Genomic DNA, 27,037 nt, shown 5'->3' on the forward strand with positions numbered 1-27,037 from the left:
ACAGCTTTTCGTGGGACAGGGTACTATTTAATGGAGACTGGTCCTGCACTTGCTTTAACTTCCACAACTACTGGGGGTATGCATCTGGCTAAACCTGGAGGCTTATCCTCTACCCAAACTCCAGACACTGCATACTTTTTCCATCCTTCTTTTTCAATGGCCTGCAAATCTCTATTTGTCTTGCATTGTGTAGGTAAGCGTGTAGCCTTGTCCCCGAAAACCCATCTCCAGCTGCCGTCATCCTCAAAAACCAAAATTGCCCCCATCTTGCATAGCAAGTCCCTTCCCATTAGTGACATGGGACATTCAGATATATATAAAATAAATAACAGTCTGATGCCGCCCTATATGAGAGCCATGCGTGAGTTAGGGCCTTTCACCCTAGCACTCAAGACCTGGCTCTTTACTAGAGCTTTTAATCTATGTTAATTTTATTAATATTTGTATGTATGTATTTTTATCCTTTTTATCTTGTAAATCGCCTAGAGTATCGTGGATGGAGGGCGATTAATAAGTAATTAAATGATGATGATGATGATTTGCCAAATTACATTCTCTGCTTTTCAGTAGTGGATACTGCTTTCTCTGACCAGTTGCCCTCATAATTTAATTAATCACAACACATACTTAAAATCTGTAAATGTGATTTCAATTAATATGGAATGGATTTCCCAAGTAATCATTTGAAATAATGTACAGGATAACTAGTATCAGTTTTATTTTCAATTATGAAGAAAGGGACATACAAGAACAGTCTGATGTTGTTGTTGTGTGCCTTCAAGCTGTTTCTGATCTATGGCGACCCCAAGATGAATTTACCACAGGATTTTCTTCACAAGATTTATTCAGAAAAGGTTTGCCACTGAGTCTGAGAGAGTGTGAATTGCCGAATGTCACCTGGTGGTGTTCATGGATTCAAACCCTGGTCAAACAGTCACACCATGACACCACACTGCTGCCTTAACAATCTGATACTATAATTCTCTCCCCTATCACACAATACAGAATTATGTTCCTTACATTATTCTGGCTGACTTATTATTGACTTGTTTCAAATAATATAGTGCAAAATTTAGGAAAATTGTCCTTAATGGTGCAACTCTCAGCAGCATATTTGGCTTTTATGCCAAAGTATTTCTCAATCCCGCTCCTTCATGTTCTCCCCATATGTGACCTACTTCCTATCCTTTGCTCACATAAAGTGGAATACTTCAGGCCAGCACTGCATAGTATAAGCAAAGCATCATATACGGGATAGAAAGATGTGATAGACATTCACCACCTTCTTGGATGCCAAGCATTTTGCTGATTTATTTTTAAAGAGAATGTTACTTTTGCCTTGTGGTTTGTTCGAGTTTAACTTGCCCATAGGCATGGGTGGGGAAGCAAACCAGATAAACAGCTTATGTTCTGGGTTGCTGTGAGTTTTCCGGGCTGTATGGCCATGTTCTGAGAGGAACATTTCATTTCCAGAAGCATTCTCTCCTGACGATTCGCCCACATCTATGGCAGGCATCCTCAGAGGTTGTGAGCCTGGAAAACTCACAGCAAACCCAGTGATTTTGGCCACGAAAGCCTTCGACAGCTTATGCTCCAACTGTCATTTTGTTTCTCCTTATCCTTTGCCTGTGGAAGATGCTTTACTAATTTTTTTTACTTACTTAAGCGATCACTTGTTTTCTGAATATGATGGCCTTTCATATTAAACTTTATTATTTGAAGTTCATTTCCCTCCGGGTTTCTGGGAAGTGGGAACCTCTTCAGGGAGGACCAAACGGGTTTATACAGTCAATGCTTAAGACGTTGACTTATTTGGAGCCTGCCGACACTCGCTGCTCAAAGTGCATTTCCTCATAACTATTGAGGAAATATGTCAAAAATAGCTACATGTTCTTTAGTACTACATTTAGGGGGAACAGCAATTAAACAGGTGCAATGAAGGAAGCCTACTTAGCTTCAGCAAAATCAATTGATAGTGAAGAACTAGTGATGGTATAAACTAGGGCCATATTACTGACATGACTAGATTTTCTGTGGTACTTTGTAGATCTACGTTCTAGATCTTACCATGTCACAAGCAGCAAAGTATATCTACACCAGGCAAGGGCAAACTTGGGCCTTCCCTCCAGGTGTTTTGGACTCCAACTCCCACCATTCCTCACAGCCTCAGGCCCTTTCCTCAGCCGCTTAAGCGGCTGAGGGGGAAAAGGAAGGGGCCTGAGGCTGTGAGGAATGGTGGGAGTTGGAGTCCAAAACACCTGGAGGGAAGGCCCAAGTTTGCTCATGCCTGTTCTACACTGACCATTTACTGCAGTTTCAAAACACTATTGAAGATAGTGTTTTCGCTGTGCAAATGATTACATAGGAAATCCTGAAACCAGTTTGATGCCCGGATAAGAGTCCACAAACCAATATCATCGCCATCCCCATTACCATAATTTTTGTTACCCACCTTTGTTACAGTCAAAACGGATCAACATAAAATACATACAGCAAAATACATGCATCACAAATCAAGGGGTTTCTTTTTCTTTCTTTTGTCGGAGTTTGATGTCTGGCTGTCACAGTTTGAATGAAGCTTTGAAGTGCATTAAATGGTCAGTGTAGATGAGGCCTAAGCTCTTTCATGGGCGGAAAGATCAAGGATAGTAAATAAAGAACAACACTCTTAAAACGGGAATTTCAGACATATAATAATAATAATGTAATACAGTAGAGTCTCACTTATCCAACATTCGCTTATCCAACGTTCTGGATTATCCAACGCATTTTTGTAGTCAATGTTTTCAATACATCATGATATTTTGGTGCTAAATTCGTAAATACAGTAATTACAGCATAACATTACTGTGTACTGAACTACTTTTTCTGTCAAATTTGTTGTATAACATGATGTTTTGGTGCTTAATTTGTAAAATCATAACCTAATTTGATGTTTAATAGGCTTCTCCTTAATCTGTCCTTATTATCCAACATATTCGCTTATCCTATGTTCTGCCGGCCCGTTTATGTTGGATAAGTGAGATTCTACTGTAATAATAATAAAACTTTATTTATACCCCGCTCCATCTCCCAAAGGACTCGGAGCGGCTTACAGTGGGACAAGCCTAAAACAGTGTTACATCAAAAAAAAAAAACAGTAACACAATAAAATCAAAGTATAATAACACATCTTACAAAAGTTAAAATAACTTAAAACATAAACAGTAATCCCAATCAGGACATGAAACAGTCAGGGTCAGCTAACACTTCCCAACAAAAGATCCCCCCAAGGCAGGAAACAGCCAGGCTCTGAAGCTGCAAGGCCATTCAATGCTAATCAAGGTGATTAATTGCAACATTCACACTTGCCTCCAACAGACAAGAGTTCTTCCCCCCACCCTGGACCTTCCAGAGGTATATAAACCCCCCTTCCCTCGTTTCCAATATACCTCACAACCTCTGAGGATGCCTGCCATAGATGTGGGTGAAAAGTCAGGAGAGAATGCTTCTGGAGCATGGTCATACAGCCCGGAAAATTCACAGCAACCCACCAAAAGATGAAACTTTTATTTAGAAAATGCAAATAGTTCACTTTTTTAAAAGTCAGGCAGTTTTAGGGCCCTCAAAGCAGGATGCATTTGCTAAAGGGTACATCCTACACTGTAGAATTAATTGACACCCACTTTCACTGCTAGGACTCAATGCTATGGAATCATGGCAGCCCGAAAGACATACAACAACCATGGCAGTTGTAGTTCGACAAGGGATTTATCCTTCTCTGCCAAAGAGTGCCTCATCAAACTACAAATCCTATGATTCCATAGCATTGAGCCATGGCGGTCAAAGTGTTGTAAAACTGCATTAGTTCTTCAGTGTAGATGCACCCGAAAACAGTAGTAGGGGTGGGTTGCTGTGAATTTTCCGTGCTGTATGGCCATGTCCCAGAAGCATTCTCTCCTGATGTTTCGCCCACATCTATGGCAGGCATCCTCAGAGGTTGTGAAGTCTGTTTGGAAACTAGGAAAAGTGGGGTTTATATATCTGTGGAATAAGGTCCAGGGTGGGAGAAAGAACTCTTGTCTGTTTGAGGCAAGTGTGAATGTTGCAATTAAACATCTTGATTAGCACTGAGTGGCCTTGCAGATTCAAAACCTTCCTGCTTCTTGCCTGGGAGGATCCTTTGTTGGGAATGGGAGGTGTTAGCTGGCCCTGATTGTTTCCTGTCTTGAATTCCCGTTTTTGGACGGGGGAGGTGTGTGATTGGAGAGTACGGGCCTGAACTACTTGCTGAGGCGTGCTATTTTTGTTTGTGTAATGGGTTGTTTCCTCAAGCACACACAAAACTAGCAGGAGCGGAAGAGAAGCGCGCGCGAAGAAGGAGGGAAAGAACCTCCCCGTGGTTTTCCAGCGAGGCGGGGCCGTGGGGAGGGGGGGAGCGTGAAGCGCGTGCAACTCTCCTCGGAAGAGCGCGCGCTGGAGAAAAGCGCCGTCATTGAAAACCGGCGCGTGCCTCTGGTGGTTGCTGTGCCTCAGCCGGCTTCACCCCGGCCCCGCCCCTCAACGGCTCCTGCTCGCGACGCCTGCCCAGATGGAGGGAAAAGGCGGGAAGCGGTGGAGGGGGAAGGTGAGGGAGCGCTACTTCATCAGGATCCGCCTGCACTGAAGAATGAATGCAGTTTATCATCACCTGAACTGCATGGATGCCTGCGATTGGCAATTCAGCCTGCTCTGCTAAAGACTGTTAGTGCCTCACCAAAATATACAACTCCCATTGAGCCATGGGAGTTAAAGTGGTGTCAGATTACATTCATTCTACAGTGTAGATAAGGCATGGGCAAACCTGGACCTTTCAATGTATCTTTGACTCCAACTCCCACCATTTCTAACAGCCTCAGGATCCATTCTTTTTTCCCCTCAGCTTCTTATATCAACTCCTTTGGGCTTCATACAAATCTACCATTTACCAAAATATACAATCCTATGCTTTTCTTTTCCATATACAGTAGAGTCTTGCATATCCAACATAAACAGGCCGGCAGAACGTTGGATAAGAGAAAATGTTGGCTAATGAGGGATGAAAGAAAAGCCTATTAAACATCAAATTAAAATTAAAGGTACAATAGAGTCTCACTTATCCAACACTCGCTTATCCAATGTTCTGGATTATCCAACACATTTTTGTAGTCAATGTTTTCAATTCATCGTGGTATTTTGGTGCTAAATTCGTAAATATAGGTAATTACTACATAGCATTACTGCGTATTGAACTACTTTTTCTGTCAAATTTGTTGTATATCATGATGTTTTGGTGCTTAATTTGTAAAATCATAACCTAATTTGATGTGTAATAGGCTTTTCCTTAATCCCTCCTTATTATCCAATATATTTGCTTATCCAACATTCTGCCGGCCTGTTTATGTTGCATAAGTGAGACTCTACTGTACTGTTCCATTATCCTGGTGGAGGCCAAAAGGGGGCGCTAGACAGAAAAGGATAGTCCATTTTATTGGGGGGGGGGCGAGTTGAAGGAGGAAAACAATTTCCCCCATTTTTACTGGTTATTCCCCCTCCCCAGTTCTCATTTCATAAATGAGGGTTGTTTCTACAACAGCAACATGGGTGGAGGGAATAACAAGAAAACAAGGGGAAAAGGTTTTAGTCCTTCAACTCCCCCCCCCCCCATAAAATGGACTATCCTTCTCTGTCTAGCTTCCCCATTTGGCCTCCGCCTGGATAATGTATCAGTACCAAATTAAAAAACAATTAAATTATACAGTGTGGATTAAGGTAAACAACAGATTAAAATACAATACATACAATTAAAACACACATTAAAACATTGAGCATTCATGCCCCACAACTGCAAAGAAAGGAACATTAATGACAAATACCAATACAGTAGAGTCTCACTTATCCAAGCTAAACGGGCCGGCAGAAGCTTGGATAAGCGAATAACTTGGATGATAAGGAGGGATTAAGGAAAAGTCTATTAAACATCAAATTAGGTTATGATTTTACAAATTAAGCACCAAAACTTCATGTTATACAACAAATTTGACAGAAAAAGTAGTTCAATGCGCAGTAATGTTATGTTGTAATTACTGTATTTACGAATTTAGCACCAAAATATCACGATATATTGAAAACATTGACTACAAAAATGGCTTGGATTATCCAGAGGCTTGGATAAGCGAGGTTTGGATTAGTGAGACTCTACTGTATTTCTTTTAGGAAACATCCCTCACCCGGGTCTAGAAATTACTGTGAGGGAAAGTGGTATTAAATTAAAAAGAGTATGTTTCAGGTTTTTTTTTAAAAAAAAAAATCATAATAGTAGTAGATAACCATTTCTTATAGAACTGATAAATCATTCTTATGCAATCCTTCATACCAAAGTAAGATAAATATATTAATATATATGGTGATTTTATTTTAGTCAGATCACCTGATCATAGCTGAATTTCCCCACTTGAGTGATCCTCTCCAATAGAATGTGATATGATGCAGGAAAAAGGTGTGTGATATGGCTTTCACACGTGAGGGGGAGAAGGTGAAGTGAAAACTAAATACTTTGGCTTGTACAAGCAGAAGCACTTTTCACTAAAGCATGGTTTGGACATAAAGTCTCAGAAGTCCTAACTTTCAGCCAAGCTTCTGAGTGTTGAAGTCCAAAACCGCATTTGGAAACCACATTTGGAAACCACTGCACTAAAACAAAGCTGATATGGAATATAAATCTAAATATTTCTTTGTATTACATAAATAGTTTTATGCATTAGTTTTCAATAGTATGCTTGCTTTCCTAGGTATTATTGAGACCACTATTAATTCCAACTGCAGGTGCAAATATCTGCTTCTTACGACCAAATCAAAGGAACTGTTAATAATTCTACAATGTTACAACCATTACCAAGTGACTCTGGTGGTAAGTGTCTTTGAAACATGAATTCATAAATATTCATATCTGCTGATTTTTTTCCCTTCTTTTTCTTCTTTTTAAATCCCTAGCTAGGGGAGTTTAATTACTGCTTCATCCTCCATCCTTTTCTCACTGGAGGCATCCCTCCAGTGTCATATATCATCATTGTGATTATTATGTTACTTGCACAGCTGTTGTCTACTCAGGCAAAAAAAACCCTGCTTCAACTCACATTTTGTGGTCCATAGTGACCACATTATCACCACACACATCGTTAGTAAATCAAAGTGATGTTTGGATTAGCAGTGATTGTCACAATATTTTGCTCTATTTCCAGCCATGGTCACTCCATTTTCACCTTTATGCATGCAAAAACACGGGTGTATGTATGCATGCATTTTATATGTGTTCTTCAATAAGGCAGTGGGCATCTTATTAAGAAAAGTGCTTAAATGCTGTTAGAGGTGTGCTAATACAGATGTAATTATCTGCCCTGAATGTGGTAGGTTCCCAGGCACCATCTGGCTGCAGTTTTGAAACCAGGATGAAAGACTCATACATCCCGACCAGGCACTGTTCTCACTGGCAGTCCTCTCAGACTGTAAAACTGCACTGGATCATGACTGGAATTCCCCTTGCCACCACTAGCGGCTAATTAACTGCAGGGAATCGTGTGTCTCATGCCATCAGTTGGAGTTGCATAGGAATATTGCACAGGGAGGCATTGAATACCTCCTTCCTCAACAAGCTTAAAATCCCATACACTAGCTTATGCCTTAGTTACCTCTAGACTGGACTATTGCAATGCGCTCTACGTGGGGCTGCCTTTAAAGACGGCCCGGAAATTACAACTAGTACAGCGTTCGGCAGCCAGGCTTCTAACTGGAGCGAATTACAGGGCGCGTTCAACACCTCTGTTTAAGGAGCTTCACTGGCTGCCATTTACTTTCCGGGCCCAATTCAAGGTGCAGGTTATCACCTACAAAGCCCTAAACGGTTTGGGACCCACCTACCTTAGAGACTGCATCTCCCCCTACAAACCCGCACATTCTCTTCGCTTGTCGGGGGAGGCCCTTCTCTCGCTCCCACCACCCTCGCAGTCGCGGTTGGTGGGGACGAGAGAGAGGGCCTTCTCCGTCGTGGCCCCCCGGCTTTGGAACTCCCTCCCTAGAGAGATTAGGCAGGCCCCTACCCTCCTCTCCTTCCGTAGGAGCTTAAAAACCTGGCTCTTTCAAAAGGCCTTTGATACTTAATCTGGTGTCGGACTGATCGATCTGTCCATTTTATAATAGCCCCATTCTTGAGGTGTTGCCAATGCTATATTGCACTTTGTCCATTTTAACTGTGAAATTACCTTCCCCATTTCGGCACATGTTGCACATTGCCTGGGTTCTATGAATTAGTCTACAGTGTTAATATTGTATGTTTTATGTTGATTTTAACGATTGTTTTTACTGTAATTGACGTTTTTATTGGATAACTGTTTTATTGCTGTGTTTTGATATTTGATTGTTTTATCGGGCAAGGCCCCATGTAAGCTGCCCTGAGTCCCTTCGGGGAGATGGGACAGGGTATAAAAATAAAGTTATTATTATTATTATTATTATTATTATTATTATTATTATTATTATTATTATGTCAACTAGAAGCTGCCAGCCTCAGTCTGTAAAGAACTACTAAAATGTAATATTGCCTACATATTTTCTTCTATTTTCATAATTTTTCTATTCTGTTTTGCATAATAGAATCTTGCAATGGTATCAGTGCTTTATCTCAGGATGCTGCTTCTGTCTGTGATGAACTTGTAAGTGTACATTTGATTTTTCCCTAATTTTACTACTTTTTTAGGCACCTATGAGTTGGAGCTACAGCTGCAGCAGCAAAAGCAAAAACTATTTTTTTTGCTAATGCCTATGCCCCCTTTAATGACCTTCTGTTGCTGTATAAAGAACTATAATGACATTTTATTTAGTAATATATATCTTTATCATATTTATTTTGATTTGATTTTTTACTATTGATGTGTATTTTTACTGAAAAGAGGAATCGAAATCCGTGGTTGGCCAGTTATAATAGCAATTAATAGTCTCGGTGTGGCAGGTATGAATGCTGCAATTAGGCACCTTGATTAGCATTTAATGGCCTTACAGCTTCAAAGCCTTGCTGCTTCCTGCCTTGGGGAATCATCTGTTGGGAAGTGTTAGCTGGCCCTGATTGTTTCCTTTCTGGAATTCCCAATTTCTCTGTTTTCAGGGTGTTGCTATTTATTTACTGTCCTGGTTTTAGAGATTATATTGTTCTGTATTATTATACCACAGTAATTATTTCCTATTATATTTATAATCTTATATTATCGCCTTAAAAGTGGATTATATGAGGCCCCTTCTACACAGCTGTATAAAATCCACACTGAAGTGGATTATATGGCAGTGTGGACTCAAGATAATCCAGTTCAAAGCAGATAATATAAGATTATAAATGTGTAATATAGCTGTGTGGAAGGACCTTGAGTCTACGCTGCCATATAATCCAGTTCAAATCAGATAATCTGTATTTTATAGGCAGTGTGGATGAGGCCTAAGTGTACTCTGCCTGTGCCCTGGGCACCATTTTGGCTGAGGGAGTTGCTAGGATACAAAGGGGGCGGGGCCTAAAGGCAGCATAGAAGGACTAAAGGCAGCAGGGCCTACCTTTCTATCTGGCAGTTAGGGGAAGAAAGGCTCTTCCTCATCCTCTGTAATTTGGACTATTTTTCTAGGTTTTTTTTTAATTGAAAGACATATTTTGGATTATTATGTCTTTTGTGGCCAAATTTAGTGTGATTGGGTTCAGTGGTTTTGTTGTTTACTCCATAGTAAAACGAACATTACATTTATAAATATATAGATAGTGAAGCTTTGAGAGTTTCACCAAATCATTTTTGAGCAATCATATTTATTGAGTAAATAATCATCTAATAAAAATTGCAGTATGGTTGAATCTTTCAGCAACAACCTGTCCTTCACCTCATTATAGGCTTCCTGGAAGTATCTATCTAGCAGGATGCTGAACTAAATGGGTCTGATTAAAGCGGGCTTTTCAGTATTCTTACAAATCATTCTGTTTCTAGGAATAATATATAAATGTTTAAATATTAATCCTTTATGTAATCCTAAAAATTAATAGAACTGAAAGTTATTATTATTTTCTAATTTATTAAAACTCAAGATAGTGTAAAAATATTGTTTTCAGATTATTTCCTCATTTTATTAGTCTGTAAAATATACTGAATATTTATTTTAAAAATAACTGTAAAATGGCAATATACATGCCAATTCTACATATCAATGCAATTTTTCTTCTTATAAATGTACTATTCAAACAGCTTTATTTTCTTCTTTTTTCCCCTTAACATTGAAAAAAATATCCACCTTTTAAAACAAACTTCTTTACATTTCAGACTGAAGTCAAAGACGCAATTGTTAGCATTACAACTACTAAATCAGAAGAAGTTTTACAAAATTCAGATACTGAAGAAAACAGCCACAACCTACCAGTTTCACAAAATGTGGTAGAGGAAGGACCCACCTGTTCTCAGAAAAATTATTCCAGTCCTCAAATGGTAATTATTGTCCCTTAGAATCATAGAATCATAGAATAGTAGAGTTGGAAGAGACCTCATGGGCCATCCAGTCCAACCCCCTGCCAAGAAGCAGGAAATCGCATTCAAAGCACCCCCGACAGATGGCCATCCAGCCTCTGCTTAAAAGCCTCCAAGGAAGGAGCCTCCACCACAGCCCGGGGGAGAGAGTTCCACTGTCGAACAGCCCTCACAGTGAGGAAGTTCTTCCTGATGTTCAGGTGGAATCTCCTTTCCTGTAGTTTGAAGCCATTGTTCCGTGTCCTAGTCTGCAGGGCAGCAGAAAACAAGCTTGCTCCCTCCTCCCTATGACTTCCCTTCACGTATTTGTACATAGCTATCATGTCTCCTCTCAGCCTTCTCTTCTGCAGGCTAAACATGCCCAGCTCTTTAAGCCGCTCCTCATAGGGCTTGTTCTCCAGACCCTTAATCATTTTAGTCGCCCTCCTCTGGACGCTTTCCAGCTTGTCAACATCTCCCTTCAACTGTGGTGCCCAGAATTGGACACAGTATTCCAGGTGTGGTCTGACCAAGGCAGAATAGAGGGGGAGCAGGACTTCCCTGGATCTAGACGCTATTCCCCTATTGATGCAGGCCAGAATCCCGTTGGCTTTTTTAGCTGCTGCATCACATTGTTGGCTCATGTTTAACTTGTTGTCCACGAGGACTCCAAGGTCTTTTTCGCACACACTGCTGTCAAGCCAGGCGTCCCCCATTCTGTATCTTTGATTTCCATTTTTTCTGCCGAAATGAAGTATCTTGCATTACTGATTCTGATCTCTCTTTATTTTTAATCCAGTGGAACTGAGAGATATTTTATAGAATAACCTTCTCTGGAAGGTGCCACACAGACAGTAAGAAAGTTCTACTTAGAGTAGAGGGGTTTCTTGTTCTTGTTTCATGTCAGGAGTGACTTGAGAGTAGAGGTGGGGAAGTTCTGCAGTAGCAGTGAATGTTACGTTGGGGGTTGCATGCAAGAGCAGGGGGCCTAGGTTTACCTTTTCCTCCCACTTTTCTCTCCCACATATATAAGCACTTAAATACATTTTAAGTTATGTAGTGCGTAAGATCAGAATCTCAAACAAACTTATTTCGAAGTAAGACACTTGATATTCTATGGCTCTTACTCTCTAGTAAGGGTGCATAGTATTGAGCCTAAGCTTAACAGAATTGAAAATGTACTCTTTTGGCCCAATAATATGCCAATTCTCCCACCAATAAACAAACACTGGCCTTGAGCTTTAAAAAGTGTAATAAAACTACATTTTATTAAGAACTCTTTGCATAAATAATTTTGCTGTATTGAAAATGAAAATTAGTGAAAAGATTTTTTTTGCATTCTAGATAATCTGTCAACTGAAAAGTGGCACTCATATATTCTGCATAAACAATACTGAAACAAGAGAGTTGAAAGCAGTTCATTTAGTCCCTCAAAATCAAGAGCAGCAAAAGTATCTCCAGCCAGGTATTGCAATTCTGGAAAATAAAGACAATATATCAGGTATTATCCTAATCATTTAACATTTTGCTAAGTTCTAACTTTCTATGGAGATCAAAGGCAGAGGTACCTAATGCATATGAAGTCAAAATAGGTTCACAAAACCACTTTGTCATAAAAACACTTACTGTATAATATAATATATGAGCATTATTGGCACCAGGATTTCAGCGGGCCTTAACCTAAGAGAAATAGAACATGCAAACTAAGGATTCTCTTACATGCTCTTTAATGTTTTTTACTGTTCTGTGCAAAGTGAGAATCGTTATGTTTGAGAAGGCAACACATTTTTTCTCAGTCTTCCGGAGGATGGAACACTAACTCTAGAAATATCCCAATACTGTTTATAAGAATGCAGTGAACATTCAACCAGTAATGGTAATAAAAAGAGACATCCCACCGAAATGTAGAGGTACATGGTACCTTGTAAGTACTTCCACTATATCCTGTCTACACCCCATAGACCTAGGACCAAGCAGAATATGATGTGGGGAAGATGGGGAAGTTTCCCTTCAGGCCCTAACTAGGAACTCATCTATACTGACCATATAATGCAGTTTGAAGCTAGCTTCAAATTGCAGCAGCAAGATAACGCACACCATCCAAGTGCACTGCAGCATGAGTTAAAAGGTTTTAAAGCACATCAAGCAAAGTGGTAAGGAGTCTGGGATAATCCCCTGAATACGCATCAACCACCCCAAATGTTAACCACATCACATGGAAAAATCATAATGTGAAGTGTATAGCAGACACCTGCCTGTGCTAGAGTGTTTTGTACAATTTGGAAGACGGAGGTAGGGGTCTGCCAATTTTTTTTCACATTTAGACTATTATGGAATTACTACATGTCGAGCAACCATTATCTGGAATTCTGAAATCCAAAATACTCCAAAATCTAAAATTGTCCACTTGAGTGGCTGAAACAGTGACGCATTTCCTTTTTGATGGATCAGAGTACACAAAGTTTGTTTCAAGAATGACTATTATTATTAAAAATATATATTGTATAAATTTATCTTCAGGCTATGTGTATAAAGAGTATGTGTGACATAGATGACTTTTGTGTTTAAACTTGGATTCCATCTCCAAAATACCTCATTATAGCTATTCCAAAGTACGAAAAAGTACAAAATCCAAAACATTTCTGGTCTCAAACATTTTGGGTAAAGCATTACATAGAAACACTGTAGAAACTATGGAAAGTAATATAACTAGCTACATTTACTCAAACTGCCCACAAGATGTCAATGTTTCATCAGTGACAAAGACATTTGCTAAACTATTATAATTAGCTAAGGATGCTAATGGTCAGAATAGTAACAGAATTTCAATGATCTTTTTCCTACAAGATTATTTTCTTATATGCAATAGTTTTCCCTTTGAATAATGACGCAAGTAGAAAATCGAACAGGAAGGAACCTTACCTGGTTTTTTCATTTTAAAAATGCTTGGTGTCAAAGGAACCATTATGAATTTGCCAAATATGCATTTAAAATGCCTTCAAACATCTTGACAACACCACACACTACTTGTAATTGCATATTATATCTGTTATAAACATTTGCTTATAACATTACTGTCACAATCATATATATCGGAGATAGTGAACAGAAATGGGACCGGGACAGATTTCCTTATCCACAGGCTGCCATGACAATGAGGAGGGGTAGAAAGACTGCAGATGGTACCAAGTGACACTAAAATGATTGACCCGAAGGCGCTCTTCCTCTGACCCTTTATCTGCTCCAGGTAGCATGAGAGAAAAGCAGAATCGGGTCTTCCCTTCTCTCCCTTCTCTTTCTTCCCATCCTCTGAAAGCCCTGGCACCAAACCAGGAACCATCCCAATGCCATGATGTTTTTCAAAGAAATGCAGTTGATATCAGGCTGTCCTTTGCTGGAATGATGGCAGATGGAAAAGAAGCCTTCTATCCAGGATAAGTGTTTCACCTTTCTTCCTGCACAAGTGGCAACAGTAGCATCTGGCTGACTTGTGGTGGGGCTGGAAAGCAGCAGAGTGCCAGCTGAGCACGCCAAGGTGCCAAGAAGGGCTGACACATAGTATTTATGGCTATGTGGGCTCCCAGCCATCAGGGCTACTTGCAATTCCTTTACCGGGTAATATCAGTGGCGCAGTATGTTAAAGCACTGAGCTGCTGAACTTGCGGATTGAAAGGTCACAGGTTTGAATCCGGGGAGTGGAGTGAGCGCCTGCTGTTATCCCCAGCTTCTGCCAACCTAGCAGTTCAAAAACATGCAAATGTGTGTAGATCAATAGGTTACCTGCTGTTACCTTCAGCAGGAAGGTAACAGCGCTCCATGAAGTCATGTCGGCCACGTGACCTTGGAGTTGTATGCGGACAAAGCCAGCTCTTCAGCTTAGAAATGGAGATGAGCACCAACCCCCAGAGTCAGATATGACTGGACTTAATGTCAGGGGAACCAACCCCAGTGATGCCATACTGGTTGACACCAATCCTAGTCATGGCGATGGAATTGCATATTATCCCTATTTAAAGCACACTGCAACTGAAAGTACTGTATATGCATTGAACCTAGCTGAAAAAAATAACAAATGAATGTATCTTCCAGACTAGTTGTTTTTTCCATGTTACTGTTACTGTTACTGATTTATACTCAAACAGACATTCTGTATCACATCAAATTACTTACAGTACTTTCTACCATTGTGCACTACGGCGCACAAATTCAAAATAAGTAAAAACATTTATACCCATTGTACAATACTTATTTAAAAAATATTTCATATTTTTTTCTTTTGGCGATTTTTAATTTTAATCATGTCTAATTGTAACTATGCAACTGAAATACACTTGGTTCTCTTTTTTAAATGTTAAAAGAAAAAACTTAAATTGAATATGCGACCTTATTCTAGGCCTGAGGGTACATCTTAACAACATAGATATGGTGAAGCTGATCACTGGAAGCTACACTATCCACCCCAAAACCATCTTGGCAGCTGGATGGAGGCTACATTCCACACTCCTGAACCCCCCCCCCCCCCCCAAGCAACTGAATGGGTGCTGCATGAGTGAGCGGTGCCAAAACTGGTTTGGCATTGCTCACCTGCAACCCTTATCTTGCCTCCCTTGATCTTTCATTTGTAATGAAGTGAAGGGGGAAGGGGAGGAGGAGGAGAGGAATCGCTTTCCCCTTGCACTCCTCCCCCACAATCACCTCAGTGCTCTGGATATCTTCACTCCAGGTGCCAAGTAGTGTCCATCAACATTTTATGCCCACTGGGCACTGCGAAGGAAAGATAGAGTAAGTTAGGTGCTATTCCCTATCCCAAGTTTGCTCAAGCCTGAGGATATCAGGATGGTGTATAATCAAGTTATAATCCATTGCATATGCCCAGAGTCACTGGATAGTCTGGCTTTGGGGAAAATAATGGAGCAGCCTTGGCCCGTGTAATATCAAATCAGCTCTGTGCATCATGTAACGACTATGGAGCTGATTTGGTCCCTCTCTGGATTAAAATGCCAGGGAAGATGCACCCTGAGATACAAAACCTGAGACTAAATCCAGCCCTTCACAATCCTCATTTCCCCATTATACAACTTGGTCAATTCTCAGGACTTTCCTGCCTCTCCTAAGGTTTATTGTCAGTGCTTTAAGTTAAAATATACTTGTATTTTTGATCCCACAAAAATACATTTCACTAGTGCCAAAATGGCTTCCCTGAAACTGAGTGTGACTGAAAGAGTCATCCTTGACTAGGAATACAACTTTCAACACAGTGCATCTAATGTTTGAGTTCAATAATATTTTATATTTCTTGTATTAAACAATTTAAACCAAAGCTTGCCATTTTTGAGCCCAAATATACATGTTACAGGAAAATATAAACAACTAAGAACAGGTTATCAGAAGTCCTGTACCTCACAATGCTGCAGTTCCAGCTATGGACGTATAGGATGCTGATTTACTTACAATTAGCCCCCTGTAGATATCAAAATCCACAGATACTCAACTCCCAGTACATACAATGTCATAATATAATGGTGGTAAAATCAAGGTTTGCTTTTGGGAACTTTTTTGAAGGGGAATACTTTTTAACAACTGTAATAAAAATTTATCCTCCTCCTCTCTTTGCCGCTCAAAGCAGGGTACATTGTTAAACACTTTTAAAACACATAAACAAGATACACAGAGTTAAAATATAAGTTGAAATCCACTGATAAAATGCAGATTAAAATTCACAACTGAAAACTAACTGGGTAGGCCTGTTGGAAGAGATGGGTTTTTCAGTTGCATCATAAGGCATGGACGGTTGAATCTGGCTATGGAGAGCTAATAGTACTTATTTCAATATTGCAACTTCAAAGCATTAATCCATCTAGTCAGTACTATGCTGAATGGTAGTAACTCACCATGATAGAAACCGGGAATCTTTCTAAAAGCCCTATCTGGAAATATAGGCTGTCCCTTGGTTAGAAATCCTTTCTTTTTATGTTTTAAAGCAGTGGTTCCCAAACTTATTTGGCCTACCGTTCACTTTCCAGAAAAAATATTACTCAGCACCCCCTGGAAATTAATATTAATATTAATTCAGTGGTACAACATGAACAGTAGCAGTGCACGATTGCACATGCCTCAATGCAAGTGAAAGAGTATTCGGGAACCGAGCCAACATCCAGTACGTTGTTCAAAGAAAAATTAAGCGCTATGAGCGGAATACATAAATCAATTTTTCTAAATCTTCTCTTCTTTCTTTTATGCTTTCACCGACCCCTTACAGTTATTCATCACCCCCAAATGCACCTGTGGCCATCACTGCCCCCTGGATCTTTGCAGCACCCACCAGGGGGCGGTAATGCCCACTTTGAGAACCACTGTTTTAAAGTAACTAATGGACACATTTTCGTTGAGCATAACATGTTAGGGAAAATGCCAAGCTCAGTAAGCACCCATTTATCTAGTAAAGAATAAGAATTATTATTATTTGTGTACTCCATTGTCTGAACTGTAGATCTTATGTATCTAGAAATTCATTTGTTTTCATTTTAGCCACTTTAAATCATGATTTAGTCCTGGATGGTAAATAAACTTTATAAAAGTAACAACAATAATGGCAGTAAGCATTACAATGACTTTACTTCAATAACCATTTTCTTCATTAGAGGCAAGTAACTCTATAACATCTGTACTGGGACAGTTTCTGCCAGTTATGGGTAAATTGAATGTATGCGCACAAGAGGTAAGTGTCCTCCCTCCCCCCAGCTTTTCCTTCAGGCACGTGTTTTCCAGTTTGACAGTCCTCATGTTTTTAATTCTTTTCCTTTTTGCAAAATGACATAAACATTTTTTAACCCCCAACATGGTCTGCTTAACTTGTCTCATATTTCTGTGTTGCCACTAGAGGTCTTGTTTATATATTTTAATGAAGCTTCATGGATCTGCTGAAAAGTAGCTTCCCTTTTCAATATGCTTCTTCTTTCCGTTTTTGAGAATTTAAACAACATACATTCTCCCTACAATAATCTTCAGTGGCAGTTTATGCAACATAAAAGTTACAGCTGAACAAAATGACAAAAATACTTTAAAATCCAAGAAAGACATGTACTATGAAATCATCATTACAAAATACACAAGATGTAGTGAAGAAACAGAAAATGGAAAATGTAGCAGAAGTTAAGAGGAAGGGGAAATAACATAGTACTATACTATGAAAATGGAAACTAATGTGTATCTTTGAGAAACTGTTGTGAATATATAAAGTATATCAATTGAAAACATTTATTAGGCTTTCCCAAAATATTCAGAAAGATTTTCAAGTTTTTCAATTATTTGAGGATAAAATTCTTGAATATATATATTTTACCTCCTACATCCAAATCAGCTAATACAGTTAGTCCTTCACATTTGAAGGTTTGACTTCTGCAGATTTGCTAAATCACAGATTTGATTATGTTCTCTCTAGGAATCTCTAGGTCAGAGCTTTCCAAACACTTCATGTTGGTGACACATCTTTTAGACATGTATCATTTTGTGACACAGTAATTCAGTTTTGCTAGAAAACCAGGTACTAAATTAACTCCTTATAAGAGACACATTCATAAAATATGGAGATACAACATCTCTCATGAAAAACTTTCATTTATATTTTTGAAAATGTATGATGTAGTGCTTATTTCACATAGACTAAATGGTTTCTCATTATGTTCGCACGACACACCAACACAATGCATCCAACACATGAATGTGTCATGACACACAATTTAGAAAGCTCTGTTCTAGATGTTCCAGTGCAAGCCTATAATCCACTTCCACTAGAAGTTGCACCGAGGGGCTTAGCAATTCCTAAAGAGAACACTTCTCTATGCATATGTTTTTGGCTTACAACTCCCAGAAATCCCAGCCAGTTTACCAGCTGTTGGGATTTCTGGGAGTTGAAGGTCAAAAACATCTAGAGACCTCAGGTTGAGAACCACTGTTTAGCCTTTCCCCAAACCTCTGTTTTTTCCCCAAGAAGAGTTGTTGTGTTAGTCTTTTGCAGCAAAAACAACTGATCTGCTGCGCTGAAAAGGTTGCACAACTTTTAGTTGTGCAAATTGATGGCAATATCACAATCTATCAATCTGTTTAAAGTATACTTTTTCCAAATGTATTCCTACATTTATGAATAGGATTTGCGAATATTTTGCCTGATCATGTTCTTGTATTTTTATATTGTTTTCTTTTTCATTTGTATTCAAATTTTGATTTAATAAAAATGTAATTTCTAACTTTTATTTGAGCAGCTTGATAATGGATCCACCCATATCTGCCATTCAGATCCAAATTTTCAGGAGTCAACCAAATTGACTTCAGTTGGGTAAGAAAAATAGCTATCACCAGAGTCAGTATAAGAACCTTATTTCTCCAATGCTAAAAAAAATCACATAAGTTGTTGTTGTTTACAGTGGTTTTCAATGCAGCAAATAATTTTGACAAAATCTCAGATTTCTGCAGATGTTTTATTTTAGGATGAACGAGATCCTCAGTTAAATTTAACATTACACATGTATCGCTGTGATTCATGTCAGATATATATGCAGCTCCTGACTTGGCAAAATGCATAGCAAGTTAAGACTAAGCCACATTGTAACCAGAAAATAAGTAGGAAATAAATACATTGAATTTGATACTCAGGTGAGTTAACATAATGAACTTAATAGAAGAAAGGTTTCCCATTTCGATACCTTGCAGTCACCTGCATCTCCTGAAAATCATCCTCTGGAAGGGACTCCACCGAATAGTCTAGGATGGTGTACAGGAGGCTGTTGGGGTTAAAAGAATGGAAAGATATTGTTTCATGAATGTCTTTAAATCAGCTTATATTGGAATCCAAACTACTTTTCTTACCTCAATATAATAGGAGACTGAAATATTTTACTCAGTTTTTCATTATCCTGGCAAGTAACAAGGTAGAAATTTCCATAACACAAAGGAACTTACAGTAGAGTCTCACTTATCCAACATAAACAGGCCAGCAGAACGTTGGATAAGTGAATATGTTGGATAATAAGGAGGGATTAAGGAAAAGCCTATTAAACATCAAATTAGGTTATGATTTTACAAATTATGCAGCAAAACATCATGTTATACAACAAATTTGACAGAAAAAGTAGTTCAATACAAAGTAATGGTATGTAGTAATTACTGTATTTACGAATTTAGCACCAAAATATCATGATGTATTGAAAACATTGACTACAAAAATGCGTTGGATAATCCAGAACATTGGATAAGTGAGTGTTGGATAAGCAAGACTCTACTGTATATAGATAGAAATAAAAACAATGTCTGGAATCCTGTTGCTTAGTCTTAACCAGAGTAGACTGACTCAATCAACTACTTGGAACATCCAATTGTTCTGCCAGATGTTGTTAATTCTCATTTGGAGTATCTCAAGTTAGATCTTCTAAGTAGCAATTTCAGGGAGTAGTAGGAGGGAAGGAGGAAAAACCACATCATCAGGTCACTTTTATGCATCTAAGTTTAAATCTATTCTGTTATTTTTCAAATTACTATCAAATGTGAATGTATTTTTTCTCAACAATTTAGGTTGCCTTGTGGTTCCTGGGATGCAAAGTCAAAAAGGCCTTGTAACTGTACTAAGTCACAGTGTCTCAAATTGTGAGTACATACATTCCTTTTAATATACATATTAAAAGGAGGCACAATATATGTGGGTTTTTTTTTAACTTCTAAGATCAATAAGTACCGCTCCAGTGGGAAGGTAACGGCGCTCCATGCAGTCATGCCGGCCACATGATCTTGGAGGTGTCTACGGACAACGCCAGCTCTTGGGCTTAGAAATGGAGATGAGCACCAGCCCCCAGAGTCAGACATGACTGGACTTAACATCAGGGGAAACCTTTACCTTTTTTATAGTAGACTCTCAATTAACTGGCACTCATGGGATGCTGGATGCTGGATAAAGAAATATGAATCATTCATATTGCTTTTCTATATAAATATATGTTTAAAGTGTTCAAAAATATATTGTATGTTTTTTTGTTAAATACAGGTACTGTGATTGCTTTGCCAATGGTGATTTCTGCTGTAACTGCAACTGTAATAATTGTTACAATAATCCACAACATGAAATAGAACGGTTTAATGCCATTAAGGTAATACAAGTATGTCATATTTTCTGTTTTTTGTCCTAAAATGAGTAATTCTGTTCTTTAAATTTATTAGTCTACTATTGTATTTTGAAAGCATACATGCAGATCATTTCTTATTATTCAGGCAAAAAATGTTGATTAAACATACAGTACTAATTTTCCTCATAAAAGTCTCCTTTTGAATCAATGCAACATTAAGATATATAATCCACTGAAATTACACACACGCACACACATATATATATTCAAATGATAATACAGGTACACCTTAGTACAGGCCCCCTCTGCACTGCCATATGCTACAATCCAGATTTTCAAAGTAGATAATCTGCAATTTATATGGCGGTGTAGAAGGGGCTTTAGTTAACAAAGCCTCAGGTAAGGAAGCTTCAATTAAGATTTTAAGCAATCTTTCAAAATCTGCGCAGGTCCCTTTTCTTCCTCGCCTTTTGCCATGCTGGAAGTTTTTAATAGCATTGACACTGGGAAGTTGGTGAAGGGGGGATGGAGAAACACACTTTTGGTTTCAGGTTGCACCAATGTGCCTGCAGTGATCGATGCAATAAATTTGATGGTGGGAAAGAATGGCATTCTACTCTAGTCGATCCTACTGTGGCTGTGTATGTCTGCCCTCAATAGTCAAGCTAAGCAACAGCTTAGTAGAATCCCCTACTTAAGTATGTCTAAACAGTAAAACAGTGAGAAATTGCTAGAGCAGATAAACCTGCCCCACTAGTTCCCCTTATCATGCTAAAAAGAAGGCATAGATCAATTTTGTTTTAATCACTATAATTAAAATCATAAGAAAAAAGGGGAGCTGATAAAAGAAAAAAATCTGACTTGGAAGCATTTTAGGTAATCTTTTGTTACTAATCTTTTATGACCAAACATAAATAGCAGGCATACTGCTATAAGAATATTTTATTCAATGCAACCACAAGGCCCCTTCTATACTAGCCTATATCCCAGAATCTGATCCCAGATTATCTGCTTTAAAATGGATTATATGAGTCTCCATTGACAGATAATCTGGGATAAGCAGAACCTGGGATCAGATCCTGGGATACAGAGCAGTGTTGAAGAGGCCAGAGTGTTCAGCATTCTTATTAATTGCAATCTGAAAAATAATTACATGTCAGTAAGAGCACATTTTAGAAGACATAAGATGTACTTATTCTTTAATTCAGATGAGAGTTATTGTTTTTTATAATAAATAAAATGTTTTATTTTAGGCTTGTCTTGACAGAAACCCAGAAGCTTTTCTGCCAAAGATTGGAAAAGGAAAACTTGGAGATATAAAACCCAGACATAACAAAGGATGTAATTGTAAGCGTTCAGGGTGCTTAAAGAATTACTGTGAATGCTTTGAGGTTTGTTGAATAAAATTTTCTCATCCAAACGTAGTATTAGAGAGGAGGGTAGGCACAGAATGGAACGTACTCAGAAATGAGGACCTGTCCTAATTCAGTAGAAAATGTTTGGTATAATTCCGGTCAGTGTATAAGTATAGAGAGGTAAATGGCCTTTTTAAGTGACAAATGTAGGAATTGGGAATAAGTTATGTTACAGGTTAAGCCACAAGATTCTACAAGACAGACCTCCACAACATAGTTTAGTGTGGACTGAGAGGGACTCATCGGTAGATAGGAAATAAGGACCCACTGTTGAGGTTTGTTGACATGCCGTATCCTATAAAAGGCAATAGTTAAGATCCTGACTAGAAACATTATCACAGTGCAAAATTGTGTTACAGGTTTATATATGTATTTGTTTATACTATTCATAAAGAAATAGTTTGCTTACTATTCTTGAGGGTTTCTTAATTATGCTCACCAACACATTGATAAGACCATCTCGGCACCCTGAGAAAGGAGCATTAACAAACCCTCTTATGGATAACCAGGAGTTATGTAGTCGGAGACATATATGTCACTTTTTGTTTTTAATAATATGATCTCTTCATGATTTTTTTTTCAATTTTGTAGGCTAAAATTATGTGTTCATCTATCTGTAAATGTGTTGGCTGCAAAAATTATGAAGAAAGCCCTGAGCGAAAAACACTAATCAATATGCCGAACGATATGGAGATTAAAAGTCATGAAGAAAATGATGCTGTATCATTTTCTAACTTAGAAATATGGTCAAACCCTAGAAAAGACAGGTAATTATTAAGGATTATCCTCATAAAACCCATAAATTTTCTAAGACATATATCTTTATAGATTGTGTTATATAAATTTTGTGTGTATAATTGTTTTATACATTCATGTACCTACTGTATTCTGTGTGTTCACACTATTGAGTGCTTTGTGAGCCACCCCAAGTCCCTTCTGGGAGATGGTGGCGGGATACAAATAAAATGTATTATTATCTTGAAATAGATAGATCACTATTAAGCATATAAGAAATTATTTCACTATTGCAAACCCTTTCAGTCTAGCTCATGGGTCCTTTCAACCTCTGCCTGTTCTTCCCTATATTTCATTTTCTCTGAAGGTATTCAGATTGACTTTGTTTCAGCTTTACATTGCTGCAGAAGTAACAATTATAATACTGTTAGATCTTTTGTGCCAGTATATGACAAGTAGAAGAAGGATGTTTAATCTGAATTCATTTGATAATTCTGTCCTAAACCCCCTTCCTCTAGCTCAGTGGTTCTCAACCTGGGGTCCCCAGATGTTTTTGGCCTACAACTCCCAGAAATCCCAGCCAGTTTACTAGCTGATAGGATTCTTGGGAGTTGAAGGCCAAAAACATCTGGAGACCCCAGGTTGAGAACCACTGCCCTAGCTGTTTTTCCTGCTAGTATTTCCTAACTGAGGGAAGGGGGTGTTGCAGTTGGAAGGGTTAAGTATGTTGTTCCTGCTGTTACAAACAGTTCTTGACCCCTATGTATCTGTGCAGAGATTAATCTGGTTCCTTGATACATTTGTCTCCAAACATTTAATTCAACTCTTGAGTATACTAGTATTACTGAGAGCCAATATGCCATAGTGGTTTAGATGTTGAACTAGGTCCCTGGAGAGCTGGGTTTGGATCCCCATTGAGTCATGGAAACCCACAGAGTGACCTTGGGCCGTTTACACTCTCTCGCAGGCTGAGAAGGGAGGCAGTGACAAAACTCCCTTTGAATAAGTCTTGGCAAGAAAACCCCATGTTGGGTTGCCTTAGGTTTGCCTTAAGTCGGACTTGAACACAACAACATATTACTGAATACAATGGAAACTATTTTTGCATCCATCCTCTCTCATTCTCTTTGTTTTTGTTCCAGTAGGCAATCGAATACATGTATATCATGGGAAGTGGTGGAGGCAACATGTGCCTGTCTTCTGGCACAAGCTGAAGAGGCAGAAAAGGAATCTTACTCTGTTTGTTTAGCAGAACGAATGATCTTAGAAGAATTTGGGAGATGCTTATCACAGATTCTTCACTCTGAATTTAAATCTAAAGGACTGAAAGTTGAATAAAGTATCTCAGTTACCAATCCACAATATGATCTAAAGGGTTGCTTGTTACTGCCTTTGATGTTGGTAATATTTATTTAAAAAATCATTTGATTTATTACTGTTATATCATGGCTACTTTTACTTTCAGTTGCATTCTAGTTTATGTTACCATAGATAACATAGATAATATTTTTTTCATATTAGCAACACCATAAAAACACTGAATGGTATCATTTTTCCCCATTTCATTTCAAGACTTTGTGTTACTACAGGCTCAAAAAAGACTGGAAAAATAGGGCTGAGTCTAAATGTCCCAGGTAACCTGTTTGAGTTTCATATGGTTCTTGGATTATTCTAAATTCATTAACATCAAATAGAAGCCTAATATTTGAAAAGTATTGCTATTGCGACTGCATATCATTGTGAAATTGGTTTTGTTTCAACCTAACATACTCATCGCTAATTCCTCCTAAGGGTTAATCTTTTCAAAGACTACAGAGAAGTTGCTTTACTAAAGGTGATTTTTAAAATGATGTATGTTAGATGTCGTTTGAATTCTTTTTAATGTTGAATTGTTAGGGATTGAAAGGAACTTTAAAAAGAACTTGTATTCTGTTCACTAAGCTTTACTAGTTTTGTAACACTAAAACTTTGAAATAAGTTTTATCTAATAAACGTTCTGACTAAAAAATGCATTGCTAAAAAAGAAAAGATATAACAGATGAGAAAGTAATAGTTGTAGTCATGACTTTTGAGCCACAACCCAAATCAATTATCTGTTTTGAGCAGCAAAACTTGGCAATAAATTTAGTAATATTGTATATAAAATGTCAAAGTTTCCAGAATTTTCATTTTTAAGAAACCCTTTCAGAATTACTAAAAGCACTGCCACTACACTATAAACCTATGTATATCAGTGTATGTGGTGATTGCTCATCTCTCTTTAATAAAGTGGGGCATTCAGTACATATTACTGCTTGCATAATAAATTTTCTCTTCCCTTTATCCTTCCTATAGGTTGCACACACACATGCATCATCTATATTATTATTAACAATGCAATATCAACAACATAATACATTTATACAGATAAATTAAAGTAGAATAAAACAATAGCTAATAATCTGCTAATAATCTAGAGTAAATTTGGGATATGTGGAGTTTACAAAAGGAGAAAGCAGTGCATTGTATGACACTACACAGCACCTTCCCTTTTATAACATGTAGTTCTTGGCTGAACTCTATTTAAATTATTCTTTTTTAAAAAAAATTGCTTTATTTGATACCTTTTAAAACTTTTTCCTAATACTTATTTTAATTAAATAGTGCAATGTATCACAATACGAATGGTACATTGATTTAATAGATCTAATAATGCAATAGCAAAAATCCATCAGAACTGTAGACATAAATTATCACGCATGTGAACATTTTTCAAGTCTATTTTACTAGTGAAGATAAGGTAGGGTTTCTACCTTTCTAATGGGAGTTCTGTGCTTCCACCTTATATTTCTGTTAGCAATAAGTTTTATAGCACAATACAATTTTTGTAAATTATGAGCTTTCCTGCACTGCCAAATGAACACCTTCTTACTTACTTCTTTAGGCGATCCCTCGTAGTTCGAGGATGATTGTCTTCCCCCTGGGGGTGTGTCCGTAGATGGCTGAAGAGACCTATTCTTGACCCGCATGTTCTCCTGCAGTGAGGGCATCAGTTTCCTGGTGGAAAGCGGTCCCGGTCAGGGTTGGCTTGACGCTCCTTCCTCTTGGCATGTTTCTCCCTTAAGCCCTCCATTCATGCCTCTTCGATCTCCACAGCACTGCTGGTCACAGCTGACCTCTAATTAGAGCGCTCAAGGACCAGGTTCTCATTGTCTATGCCACAGTTTTTAAGGTTGGCTTTAAGCCCATCTTTAAATCTCTTTTCCTGCCCACCAACATTACCTTTCCCGTTCTTGAGTTCGGAATAGAGCAACTGCTTTGGTCACCCACACCTTTTCAATTAGCTGGTGGAGTTGTTGTATCAGCTCAGGTCCACCTGTTTTGAAGATTTCAGCAGGGATCCCATCAGGTCAGCTGCCTTTGTTGTTTTTTTTGTTGGCTGATGGCATTGCTAACTTCTTCCAAACTAGGCAGTGCTGCAAGCTCATCCCTGGTTTGTTGCTGCGGGATTTGTGAGAGGGTCTCTTCGGCCACATTGGAGCTGCGATTCAGCAGGTTCTGTAGTGCTCTTTCCAACGTAGTTCAATTGATGTTTTGTCCTTCAGAATTTTGGTTCCATCTGATGAGCGTAGAGGCTGTATGCCATGGTTTCTTGGCCCGTAAATGATCTTTGTGGCTTTGAAAAATCCCTGAGCATCATGAGTATCTGCAAAGTGTTGGATTTCTTCAGCCTTCTTTGTCCACCAGATGTTCTTGAGTTCTCTGGTCCTTCTTTGGACCTCAGCTTTTGCACTGGCATAGATCTTTTTCTTGGCAGCACAGTTGGTGTCTCTCTGCCATGTTTGGAAGGCTTTCCTTTTGTTATCAATTAGCTGTTGGATCTCTTTGTCGTTATCATCAAACCAGTCTTGATGTTTCTTAGTTTGGTATCCAATGGTTTCTTCGCAGGCTGTGATGATGGAGGTCTTCAGTTTGTTCCAATGTTCCTCAACATTTTCAGGGTGTTCTGTGGGTAGATGATCTTTGAGTGTTGTTTGGAGAAGGGCTCATTTGGAGGGCTCCTGAAGGGCTTGGGTGTTCATTTTACACCTTGTTTTTCTTGGAGTCTGCATTTGGGGACGATCTTGATAGCCATCGTGGATCAGATTAACCTGTGGTCTGTCCGGCTGTCATCAGCACCTGTCATGAACACTTTCACATCCTAGTAACAATCAGACTATATAATTTATTTGGAATTATGGATGTATCCGTGTCTTGATACTGGGCAGAGGAGGTA

The 27,037-nt window shown here is 38.5% G+C and overlaps 1 protein-coding gene across 6 annotated transcripts; it reads left to right on the forward strand.

Moving 5' to 3' along the window:
• Positions 1 to 4,386: 4,386 nt before the first annotated feature.
• On the forward strand, positions 4,387 to 26,148 carry tesmin (testis expressed metallothionein like protein). 6 transcript variants are annotated; one of them, XM_062967536.1, is made up of 12 exons: positions 4,387 to 4,606; positions 6,789 to 6,907; positions 8,647 to 8,705; positions 10,341 to 10,502; positions 11,865 to 12,021; positions 17,162 to 17,238; positions 18,782 to 18,855; positions 20,088 to 20,159; positions 20,554 to 20,665; positions 21,886 to 22,023; positions 22,639 to 22,814; positions 23,928 to 26,148. In XM_062967536.1, the coding sequence occupies exons 2-12, from the start codon at positions 6,877 to 6,879 to the stop codon at positions 24,118 to 24,120; spliced, it is 1,251 nt and encodes a 416-aa protein (XP_062823606.1). In that variant the 5' UTR covers positions 4,387 to 4,606; positions 6,789 to 6,876; the 3' UTR covers positions 24,121 to 26,148. The 6 variants fall into 6 exon arrangements, with proteins under 6 accessions (XP_062823606.1, XP_062823604.1, XP_062823608.1 ...); XM_062967534.1 differs by having other exon boundaries at positions 4,390 to 4,606; positions 23,925 to 26,146; XM_062967538.1 differs by having other exon boundaries at positions 4,390 to 4,606; positions 20,554 to 20,656; positions 23,928 to 26,146.
• Positions 26,149 to 27,037: the final 889 nt, after the last annotated feature.

The sequence above is a fragment of the Anolis carolinensis genome, chromosome 1 (assembly GCF_035594765.1).
Source record: "Anolis carolinensis isolate JA03-04 chromosome 1, rAnoCar3.1.pri, whole genome shotgun sequence".
Taxonomy (NCBI): Eukaryota; Metazoa; Chordata; class Lepidosauria; order Squamata; family Dactyloidae; genus Anolis; species Anolis carolinensis.